This window comes from Ursus arctos, unplaced genomic scaffold, assembly GCF_023065955.2.
Source record: "Ursus arctos isolate Adak ecotype North America unplaced genomic scaffold, UrsArc2.0 scaffold_3, whole genome shotgun sequence".
NCBI classification, from domain to species: Eukaryota; Metazoa; Chordata; class Mammalia; order Carnivora; family Ursidae; genus Ursus; species Ursus arctos.
Window position 1 is genome coordinate 97,421,978 of NW_026622985.1, and position 12,838 is coordinate 97,434,815.

Consider the following 12,838-nt stretch of genomic DNA (forward strand, 5'->3'; position numbering starts at 1 on the left):
TTCTATGAAATTTCACTGAAATATTTACTATTTCAATAAAACATATTTCATAGGTTTAATAAAGCTCTTTCAATACTATCATGAAAGCACTTAGTACATGAGTGTCTAAGCAGAGCACAGTCATGTGATTATATGAAATATTTTTCCATAAAGTTATACAAATAGGATAAATAACAGAAGATGGGCTGAGATTACTATTATCTCAGAATTTCCAAATTAAAATGGATAAATACAACTGTGGAGAAATAAGTAGAAAATGAAAAACACACTGTTACTTGATATGGTGAAATAAAAAATGTTTCCATCCTATTTTCCACTGCTTTTTAAGAGTATTTCTTGTAGTAAGTCAGATGCATAAAAGTAACAACGAGTAGCACATTTCTTTAACTTAGGACTCTACTTGCAGGGCTAACATGAAAGATTACAGGGCTGTTTTATTTGGTGTAGGATGGGGTCATTGCACTGATATGTTTTCAAGGCTCCTCAGGCAATTATAACATGCAGTTGGCCGATAATGACTTTTCTAAACCTAAGGTCCAAAATGGATATACCCACAAAAATATTGAAAAAATGAAACACGAAAATATATATAAATGAATAACTTCAATAAAGGATGAAGAAAGAAAAGCCAACTGATTCACTGGGACAATTTATATGAACCCATCCATGTCCAACCGGCTGGCTGCCTGTCATTGCTTCACCAATTTCCTTCTCCTACTACCTATCATGTCTATATTCTTCTTCATCTTTGGGAAATCCTGTGTCTGAAATGAGGAAGTAAACAAAAAAAAGGAACCTTTTCTATCCACAACCATCAGAAAAACTTACATTACTGTTCCTATAGTAAGGTTTTTAAGCATACATCAGAGATACACTTGAAACACCTCATAAAGAAAATAGTATAAGTAACACCTAAAATCTTCCATATAAAAAGTATAATATTAAACAATCAACTTCAATGATTAATCTCTTCTAAAGGGAAAATAATCCTGTACAGATTCCATGGTCTCTGTCCTGACCTCTCCGACTCAGAACAGTGATGTATATTTATATACTCTTCCATACTCCAGTATCCCTACACACATACTCATATATATGTACTCGTATGTGTATATACAACAGCATATTAACATATATGTGTACATTATACATGGCTTCTATATTGATAACCTAATACATGCTGAAAATACACAGTGAATTGTTGCTACAACAAATGGTTTTTACCATCATTTTAAAATGTGTCCTATGAGCAACTGGAGGATGAAGACTTTTCTACTTCAGTACTTAAAAGTAGTGAAAATAGAGCATCATTCTTAATTTATCACTCTTAAATTCAGTTCGTATTTCTTTTCAAATGTAGCTCCTTCTGGAACTAAAATTTCCCTGTTTTTAAAAATGCTTGCCCTTGCATTGTCCAATAAGGTAGCCACTAGTCATGAGGCTACAAAGTACTTCTAATGCAAGTGGTCAGAAATCAGATCTCGAACACTTAGCAGGAAAAGTGAATGTAAAATATCTCATTAATAATTTTTATTATATACAATTATTTATATATTGCTATATTGTTTATTATATATAATTATATATTTGTATTGTGTTTATTATATATTTATTATATGTAAAAACATTTTAATAAAGTTAAATAAAACATTAAAATTTATTTCACCTGCTTATTTTTAAGTGGGACTGCTAGAAATCCTTAAATTAGATCTATGAGGCCTGCATTATATTTCTATTAGACAGCACTGGCTTAGCCTTCTACTGGCTAATTCCTTTCTCCAGAAAACATTCAATAATCCAATCATTAGCTGTCACATCAAATTTTAAAGCTTTCAGATTTTGTTTCTAATTAAAGTATTCATTTAATTTCTAAGTGAATTCCTTAGAAAACCTCACATAATATTAGAAAATGGAGATTTGACCACCACGAACCAGCATTTAACCAATGAAATGTGCAGTTCTTTGGTTAGGACAGTCTTCACTATACTGTTAAAGACCAGAGAATCTTCAACAAAATATGGAAACACTACTGATGTTAACAATCAAAACACAGCTGAACACCGAAGACTCTTGCTTATATCACAATCACAGCCATGAACATCCATCTCCTTTTATACCCAGTCCCCACTACCAAGAATATGCAAAATAAACACAAACCAAAGACAGAACAGGAATTCCTGACATCAAAGAAATTCATAAAACAGAGTAACAAACTCTGGATTTCCAACATAAAGATATACACTGGAATATTTCCTCAGCAATAATAAAAAATAAAAGAGCTGTCTTGTTCTACCCCATTCATACTCTCCACAAAGACAGCAGTGCATCACCAAGCGAAGCTTGTTTGCGACACAACTAAAACCAAGCTGAGGTTAAATATGCATGAATGGTTTGAGATTAGCAGCAGATTACAAAAAAGTAATGAGACAATGGCAACTCAACAGAAAGTAGAATACTACCAGAACTGGGAACTGAAAGAGAATACAGCAGAAGCAATAACAAATATTAGGATGTGGGTCACATAAAATGGGATAAACCTGGAAGACATTCTCATACACATACACGAACACACACTCAGACTCACATGCACATAGATCTTAGAACATTAAGTCAACAGAAGAGTAATCCTAATGGTTTCCCAGCTGGAATAGAAGTCTCTATACAGTAAAATTTGACAGGAATACTTATGATGTAGTATCTTTAAAGAATGTAAATATCTGAACCAAAATTAAATTAGAGATTCAAATTTCCATTGCTAAAAGTTTTTTTGGAGCCAAAACCACATAACTGTTACTTAACAATTACTTAAAAAAAAAACAAAAGAGTAAGGAGGAGAACTGATTTGAGAAGAAAACCCTCTCTTGGTAGAACATAAAATAAATATCACGGAAAACACTTAGAGAAAGGAATATAGGAAGGAAAGTCTTAGTTTACTCCATATGTCTTTGCCACAGAGAAATAGTTCTCTCCCATGAGGCAATTATTTTGCCTCTGGTATGTAACTTGCTGTCTTTAGAGAATAAAATATATCTGGAATTTAGAGGAGACTAATTCTCACATTAATATAAAATTCTGCTTTTCTACTTATCTTCAGATTCCAAAACTGGATGATCAAGACCAAGATAATTCTACTCCTAGAAAGTCAAACTTTAATCACTGGAAGCAACTTAAATCATGAGACCTGAAACTTCAAATTACCATTGTGACTAAATACTGCGCTGTTTGAGATCTTGCCATTTTATAAAAACTTCAGAAAGTAGAAATTTTGTAGAATAAATAAAATATTAGCTACAGTGTCTCACTTTGTCTTCCAGTTAGTTTCACTTAAATCCCACTAAAAAGAACTGGAACTTACCCTTAAAGGGTAGAATCCACACTACTTAGGTCATGGGAAGAACTCCCCTCACTTCCTAAGGATCAACAATGCAATTCTAAGACTTTTCCATGAGAACACTGAACTAAGTCCTAACTTAGGGGGCGGGGGGGGGGGGGGGTCCACAAGGAAGTTAGCAGTTAACAGAAAAATCAAAATGAGAAAAACCCAAGATGAAAAACTCCCTTAGTAAATTTTGATGCTTAAGCAGTTAAAAATATTGACAAAGAAAAATATCAAACAAATACCATAGAGGGGAAAAATAAATGTTAATTTCAATATACCTAAAATGTCACTGTTTTTTTTTAAGGCTCTATTGTTACCGTGGCATAGAATTTAAAAATTTAAGTGTTTTCTATTAGAAACTGTAATCAAATCGGTTGCATTTGTATGTTCCAACTAAGTTGAAATTCTGAATAAGATCATTTTAAGTTTAATAAATTAGTCTTCATTTACAGCTTTAAAAAAAAATTGGCCAAAACACTTTGGTCAACATTACATGTAAGTTCTACTTGAAAACATTAAAAATTACCCTCCAAACCAAAGTTTCACATATGCCTTATTTTATATTATTGTTCCAAAAGATTTTTCTGTCCGTATCATTAAAATCGCCCTACCTGTTTGGACCGAGGTCTACCAGGAGAAAATTTTCTTTTGGTAATAGCTGGTTTACCCATGCCGATTTTTGGAGTGACTGAGATATATGTTGTTGGCATAATGTTTCCAACAGAAGCACTGAGGGTTGAAGGGTAAGTGTGCAGTATGTCCTGGGAAGGCAAGTCTGAAGAAAGTGGAGAGGAAGACACATTTGCCTTGCTTATGTCTGCTGCAGACACAAATGACAACTCTGTCTCAGATGGTAATTTCACAGATTTGTCTTCTCGGCATAAACCATCTTTCAAACAACTCTCAGCTGCAGGAGCCATTTCAAAGTCCGTAAATGCAGTGGAAGATTCAGAACTTGCTTTCTGTTCCATTTCTTCTTGTACCCTTTCTATAGCCAACTGTTCCTTAGAACATAAAGAAGTACTTTCCTTACACGGGGACACTAAGGTTTCTGGTGGAACAGTGGCAGATTCAATGGTCAATTTTGGAGGCTGTGATTCTTCCACAGATGCCAACATTTTGGATTCCTCTAACTGCAGGTCCTCATGCTGCACAATGATCTGGTGCGTACGGACTTCAACATTTTCTGTCACTTCCATTTTGTTTTCATTTTGATCTTCACAAATACGCATTACTTTAGAAGACATTTCCATTTTTTCACTATCAACTTCATGAGAAGTCTGATTTTCTATTTCAGGATTCATTTTATCTTGGGATGATTCTACAAAATTTGAAATATTTGTTATGTTAATGTACTTGTAAATTTAAAAATTTAAAATTTTCTGGCTTAAAAATAATAGGCTCCAGCAGGAAAGGGGGGGGGGGGAGAGACAAGGGATTTCCAAAGCACATTTATGGTTAAACCCTGACTTAAATCAGAAGGTATTTATCAAGAAAAACAATTATAAATGAATAAAGACCAAAATGTACCAGGATTTATGAATTAGAACTGGTCACAGATCAGGCCAGAAAAGCTACAAAAACATCACCTTAATAGGATCCCCAGAGTTTAAGGTGGTTTCTGGTAAAAATATTAAAACAGAACTTCTAATATAATTCTATTAAACATATATGATGTTTTACAATTTGAACATTTACAAAAAGATTTACAACTTTGTAGGCAAAGTTATACTCTTTCAACAGCTAGAAAAATGAGGCTCAGTGATCTTACTTGAGGTATCCAAGTTAAAAAGTCTAGTCTAGAATATAAAGCGAATTTGCAACAGCAGGCACTCGGATGTACACAACTCAAATGAAATATCACTGAAGTAACTGAAACTCATTCTGCAGACTATGAGTAACAATCACAGATAGAAAAGACTTATTTTACTTATTAGCTGTACCTGCTAACATATACATTTTTTGGATATAATCTTTGTATTTCCTCATCATCAATAATTAAACAGTCAAAGCTTAGCAAGTCAATAAACATAATTAGATATCAGAAATATCTAAAGTCACTAACTGGTAAATTTTAAGTCAGGGTGCTAGTGTGTTAAGCGTTTAACCCAATCATGCCTAAAAACAAAGTCAGAGATCCAACTTACATGAGTCCTACGTGGCTCTATCAGGTAAGATCACTGGATAAAAAGCACTTATTCCAAATACTATCGAGGTCATTTCTAAGTTACACCGAGAAAGTTATTAATTTCCTCATTTACTATTTACTGTGGTGACTACACTGAATCTGTATTGTTATCAAAGTGAAATCCCACTTTTCATTCCTACTCCCTGAAAGACTACAGTTGAGGATAAAGGAAAAAAAAACATCAAATAACAGATCTGATCATACCAAATAATTTTACACACAAAAATGCTTCAAAAATACTTAACATTAAAAAAGAATGATTAGAAAAAAGATGTTTTAAAACAGAAAATTACATATAATGAATGCAATCATTTGAGTGACTCAAGTGAAAAAACTTATCCTAATGCCACACAAAGCCAAAATTATGGTTAATAGAAGACCAATTACCTCAAGTCTCACTGGCAAAGAAGAAAATGTGGAACACACATGCAGACTACAAGTATATTCTTCTTGTACACTAGGCGGGAAGTATTTTTTTTTTTTTAAAGATTTTATTTATTTATTCGACAGAGATAGAGACAGCCAGAGAGAGAGGGAACACAAGCAGGGGGAGTGGGAGAGGAAGAAGTAGGCTCCCAGCAGAGGAGCCTGATGTGGGGCTCGATCCCATAACGCCGGGATCACGCCCTGAGCCGAAGGCAGACGCTTAACCACTGTGCCACCCAGGCGCCCCTCTAGGCGGGAAGTATTAAGATGAAAGTGTAAACACGCTCTTCATCCCAAGCAGTTCTATTATGCTCTACTCCTAGTCTTCTATAATAATTTTAACTTATTTTTTTTTAAGATTTTATTTATTTATTTGAGAGTGAGAGAGCACGAGCTAGGGGGGAGGGGCAGAGGAAGAGGGAGAAGCAGACTCTCCGCTGAGCAGGAAGCCTGACACAGGGCTTGATCCCAGGACCCCAAGATCATGACCTGAGCCAAGGACAGTCGCTTAACTGACTGAGCCACCCAGAAGCCCCTGATTTTGACTTGTTTAATAACGAACATTTGATTTAGCAACTCTACAGAGAATATAACCTCCTTTAGAAATCCAATGCCAATTCTTTTCAAGAAAAGGATCGCTTAACTAAAAGATTTCATTACTGTAATGTGTATATAGCAATAGTAAATAATTCTTTGGGATAATTCATTTGAAAAATTAACTTAATAGATCATGACTCGAATCTGCATAGCAGTCATAAAAGCATTATGCTGTAATTCAATCAAATTAGATAGTACGCTTACCAGAAATGAGAAGACCGTGTGTATCAAGACTTTCTGGTGGGTTACTCTTCTGCTGCTCTTCTGTGTGGATGTGAACTGCTGTGAATGACACATTTATGGAATCTCTAGCAAGGACTCAAAATTTCTCTAACATTGCTTTCTCAGTAGTAAGTTGAGTAAGATTTTTATCCCACTGCCAAATGCCAATTCTCAATATAAGCACAAAACACACTGTTACTATTTATTAGTAAAAGTAGGGTATGGAGATGAAATTAGGAATCTGATTATGCACTATGACAAGATGTATTGTTACAGATAGCTTTGTCTTATTTTTCTTCACTTTACATCTTATGCAATATACCTTTTAATGAAAGTTGTTAAATGCAAAACTGAGGCTTTGTATGTATACACTCAATCTATATAAAATTTCACATAAAATCCCAGACTGTCAGATGAACCCAAGATTAAATTTAATAAGTTTTCCCCAACCTTGTCTCATTAATTCCACATCCTCAAGTATAGTAATAGCTATTATCAACACTGCAAAAAGCTTAATTGAAATATCATTGAAATAACTGAAATACCCTCCACAGAACCACTGAGACAATCTAAAACAATAAATTTTTCATTATCTCAGCATGAAACATCTCACAATCAGTAACAGCTCTAGTTAGTAATTACAAATATAACTAAAGAAAAAGAAAATAATAAATTGCTTTTTAATGAAAATCACTTGGCCCCCAAAGTATATATTTATGATTATGTCTAGATTGCTGCTGAACTACAAATATATACATGCCCTTTCTCTATTAATTTCAAATGTTATTTTACTACAAAGCTCCTCTCTAAACAATTTCCTAAGTGACTATATGTTGTGGCTTATTTTTATTTAGGATAGTAAACTTTAAGTAAATTTCACGTATTCACTGTATATACACATTTTCTTCAGAAAATAAACTATATCCATTACCAAAAACATCTTACCATCTGGAACAATTCCAGGTGTTGACTCCTGACCATTGATGTCTTTATTAATTGCTTGCTCTGGAAATACCATATGGTCCTCAGGTCCTTCAACTTCCATCTCGTTGTTATAGTCTTAACAGAATATTATTTATTCTTTAGCTTACAATAAGTTTTTCTGATTTGTTAACTATGTAAATAATTATTACTTTGCTATAGCAAGGGTAAATTATCACCCAAAATGCCATAAATTCTTCTTCACATTTTTAAATTTTCAACCATAAATATATCTACATTTTAGATGTAGATGTAAAAACATCTATATTATGAATTAAAAGGCTGTTGACATATTATTTTAAAAGAACATTCCACAACTGTATGATGATGGCATCTTGGAAACAAAACATTAGTAATTAAGATGTGTCTACTTAAATCTCTAACAGATAACACAGGACTTTATAAAAGTTGCCATTCATATTGATCAAAACGAAAAATGATCTGTAAGCAGGTTTACCTGCTTTAATACCAAAAAACTTGTTATTATGTTTACAACCAATGGTATACTACTAAAATTACTTAAACCAAATTTTGGGCTCAAAAGATATGAACTAACATTTAAGAAGGACATTATAAAACTAAAACTTGTTCGGAGTGAAAGAACCCAGGTTATAAAGTACCAACTAGGTCATATGGCCAAACACTGAAAACTTGCACTGCTGGCTCAAAGAACACAACTGGAGTAAGGCACACCAGTCCTGGAACTCAAGTGGTTAGTAGGAGAAGGGCTGCAGAGTAGCCAGATCAGATGTCAGCCATCAGATTCAGAGATGACCCAAGTCACATGTATACTTAAAGGCTGAGAAATTAAGAATAAGATGGGACCTGATACACAGGATTCCCTCATCATGACTAACATAATTTATTGGACACTGGTTGGCACAACATCAAAAAACAAACAAACAAACAAACAAACCCAAATTCTCAAGCTTACCTGCAGTGACTTCGGCCATCTCCACTTCATCACCTGCCTGTAATGGATCCATCTCCACTGCTATGTGTTTACAATACATGCAGATATACTCTTCTTTGAACTGAGAATCCAGCTCATGATCTGCTGGTTTGTCACATTCTAAGTGAACCCATCTGCAGTGATAAATATATTTAAATAAAATTTTCTAATTTAAAGACAAGTTACTATCCAGGGAAAAAAGAGGCAACTGTTGAAAACTGCGTATAGGAAGGGTTAAGAATGACAGAAGAGGGGTTATAGAGGTTGGCAATTGGTGAAGGTTCTAGAAGAGAAATTGGCATTTTCAGAGGTCATTAAAGGTGTTCACATATTTTTACTTCCTTATTTTTAAACCATTTCCTCCTTACATTTCCCTCTTAATGCTCATTTCTGGTCTTTTGCCCATTCACTTCCTTATGCCTTCCAGATTCATAAATATGTAATTTAATTTCACCTTTAAAAGCACTCAGTACCCAAAGGATCATTAGAGTGATAAAAGCTTGGAACTCAAAGATACATGGTAGCGCAAAAAATCACATGGATAGAACTGACCAAACACTCAATGGAAGAACTGTATCTTCTTACCTTTTGCACATATTACAATGAAGCATGTCTTTCTGCAATTCTGGATGGTAGCACTTCCCACAGAAAGGACATAAGTTATCCTGTTGTTGGTAACAACTGTCACATACCAAGCAATTGTGGTGCCACTGAGAACTAGATCGTGTGCCACACTCTACACATATTCTGCAATTCTAAACACCAGAAAAAATGAAAACAAAAACAGTTTGTTATGCATTTGTATTGCAGTTCTGGTGTGAACCTTTCTGAAATCAATGAAACATTTGTACATAATACATTAAGCTTTAATTTTCATGACACTAATTTAGGGTATATGTTTTTGAAAAAGCAGTGTGTTTTGAACATCTGATGAGACACCATTCAATCTGCACTAAAACCTCCAGGAAAATGTAAATAGGGGCTAGAGACATCCAAGAAAACATAAATAGGGAAGGAAGAAAACCAAGAACATAGCAACCCAAACTTCAAAAAAGAAACATATCCCAGAATAAGTCTATTCAACTCTGGACCGTGAAAACAAACCGGTGCTTCTGAACAACTTCGTTTGCTTATAGGTAGCTCAGGAACTAAAAGCAAGAATTCAAACTGAAGAACTATCATGATCCACTCCAAATGACTTGGAGTCCGAAATTGTGAAAGTAAAATCCACCTCAAAATCCAATTACGTGTTCTCATATTTTCAGAACACAGAATGGCACTACCCTTAAAAAGGAGAACTGTCTGTGGAGTGCAAGGCCTGCCAGAAGCCCAATATCACCCTCTGCTGCACCTTTAACCAACTCATCTTAAAATCCTGGGCACACAGCTGATAAACTGTAAGCTCTCATTACCCACCCCAATTTCCAATCTAAAACACCAGAAAAAAAGAAACCACTTTTTTGAGCTGCCGTATATGAAAGATTTGCTTATCAAAGAAAGAGAAACTAGCATGAACCAAAGATTTGCTAAAGTCTTACAGATTTAAAACAAATGCACTCATAAATATCGAGGTAAAAATCCTGAATAAAATATCAGTAAACAGAGTTTATACAACATATGCAAGAATGGTTAAATATTAGGAAATCTAGGGGCCCCTGGGTGGGTTGGATAGGTGTCAAACCCTTGATTTTGGCTCAGGTCATGATCTCAGGGTAGTGAGATCAAGCCCTGCTTCAGCGTTGGGCTCTGCATTCAGTATGGAGTGGGCCTGAGGTTCTCTCTCTACCTCTCTCTCTGCCCCTCCCATGCCCCAAGCCCCCAACCCCCCAACCTCTGCCTGCACTTTCTCTCTCTGAAAGAAAGAAAGAAAGAAAGAAAGAAAGAAAGAAAGAAAGAAAGAAAGAAAGAAAATGAAAGAAAAGAAAAGAAAAAAAGAAAAGAAAAGAAAAGAAAGGAAAGAAAAGAAAATTTATTAGTAAAATCTGACATATTGTTAGGTCTGAAAAGAAAAAACAAATTACTGTACAAATTACTGAAAAAGCTTTTGGAAAAAATCAAAAGCCGAGCCTTTTAAAACAAACAAACAAACAAACAAACAAACAAACCTCTTCAGAAAGTAAAAATGGATGGGTATTTTCTAAATGTGATACACACACACTTCTTGCTTATAAAGCCAGGATTGTACTTAACTGGGGGACCCTCGAGGCATTCCCACTAAAGTCAGAAACAAAGCAAAGATGCCACCTATTTCTACTACTGTTTAGTTAACATGGTTCTGAAGCCAATGTAAACACTGAAACAAATGGAAAGAGGCAGAACAATAGGAAAAGAAAAAACAAAACTATCTGTAGAGGACAAGATAGTGTATTTGGAAAACCCTAGAGAGTCAATCATAAATTCAATAAAAGAATTAAATAAAGCAGGATACAAAACTGGGGGCTCAAGAGGTAAGAATTAACATATATACTCAAACATACACAATTTATAAATGAATTTACACCAATAACTCCAATTCTGATCCCTCCCACTGAGTTCTTGCCTTCTCCCATTCTTGTATATCTATTCTTCTGTAGTCCCAACAACATCAACATGTTTACTCAATTGTTCACTTAAATAAACAAACCTACCTCAGTTTGCTCTCAGTAATTGATTTTATTCCCTTTTTTAAAAATATATAGGATATTAACATGCTTTCAAAAGTCAAAGTTATATAAACAGTTCTACTCAGAGAATTGTCATTTATAAATTATGTACATATGTGATTACAGGCCCATTTACTTGTGTATGTACGTGTGTATGCATGTAAATACATGCACATATTTCTTGCCCCATCTGCTGAAAGGACAAAGAAGCAAACACCCCTGTACCAACGAGCACACCGAGCACCCACTTTCCACTAAAGGAACCGGACCTACATATGGGAAAGAAGGCTGATTCCCAGGCTGGGGCAGGGAGATGTAAGATGAGCTGGGACATCTTGCGATGCCAAAATGTAACAAAGTGCTCCAATAAATGGTGAGGACATGTCACAAAGGCACAGGAGCCAGCCTACAGAGGCTACCAAAGGGAAATGTAGGACAATTTGAGCATAAAATGGATTAGGTAAAGAATTATGAATTACTGAAAATAACATGAATTTTCCAGTCAATACTGACAATAAACAAATAATTGTGACATGTAGAAGAAGGGAAAGTTCTTGCTTAGTGCAGAGGCCTGACTGGCAAGTGTGATGGAATGCTAGAGTCGCAAAAGCATCATTTTACAACCAACATGTAAAAATGCATCAAGCAATGGTTCCTAAAATCTTGGAGGAAATTCTGAGGAGCAAGATATTCACATGGTCTTAAATATCTCCTCATATAATGTTTTATTAATTACGAGAGACGGAAAAAAATACTGGAGCAGTTTAACTGCAGTGTGACCAAATTATCAGAATGCACGTTACCTATGAGGGCAGGATGAGCACCAGGTGCCTCTAGCAAAGGCACCCTGACAAGGGCACATCATCACCTGGGCAGTATTCTGGCCAACGATGCAAAACTCTATATTAAACTGGGAAGAGGTATCAGACAAAGACAAAGTGAGAAAAGTTCTATCTCGAGGAAAAAAAACCCAGGTATGTGGGGAAGAACCCTATTCCTCAAAATATGTCAAAATCAAAAAGACAGAGTAGGACTCAGGATATTTTCCAGATTAAAAGAGTCCAAAGTGAGAACTAAATATAATAGCCTACCCTAGAGTAGATCTTGGAACCCACATGGGTGGGTGGGAATGCTATACGGGATATTAGATCAAGTGACAAAATTGAAATATGGATAACAGATTAGATGAAAATACTTATACTGATATAAACATATGAAGGTGATAACAGCACTGTGATTATGTAAGAATATCCCTATGGTTAGGAAATACACACTTAAGTGTTTAAGGGTAAAGAAGACACAGTATATGTAAATTACCCTCAAATGGTAGGGCTAAAAACAGAGACGGAGGGAAGAAGAAGAGAGAAAAAGAGTACACGCAATGATACTGAAACCCTAACAAAGGTAAAAGGTAAATGGTATGGGTATTCTTATTTTTCCAACTTCTAAAG

The 12,838-nt window shown here is 34.9% G+C and overlaps 1 protein-coding gene across 33 annotated transcripts in view; it reads right to left on the reverse strand.

Annotated features, from left to right (window-relative positions):
* The window catches only part of KMT2C (lysine methyltransferase 2C), a 272,539-nt gene that overhangs the window by 96,244 nt on the left and 163,457 nt on the right, over positions 1–12,838 (reverse strand). For 30 of the 33 annotated variants that reach the window (XM_048212974.2, XM_048212973.2, XM_048212995.2 and 27 more), the window contains 5 exons: positions 9,331–9,500; positions 8,728–8,879; positions 7,758–7,871; positions 6,795–6,872; positions 3,991–4,700 (listed from right to left, as the gene is read on the reverse strand). In XM_048212974.2, the coding sequence (XP_048068931.2) occupies positions 3,991–4,700; positions 6,795–6,872; positions 7,758–7,871; positions 8,728–8,879; positions 9,331–9,500 (1,224 nt within the window). The remainder of the gene's footprint in view (positions 1–3,990; positions 4,701–6,794; positions 6,873–7,757; positions 7,872–8,727; positions 8,880–9,330; positions 9,501–12,838) is intronic. The other 3 variants (XM_048212977.2, XM_057304569.1, XM_048212976.2) reach the window with 1 other exon arrangement.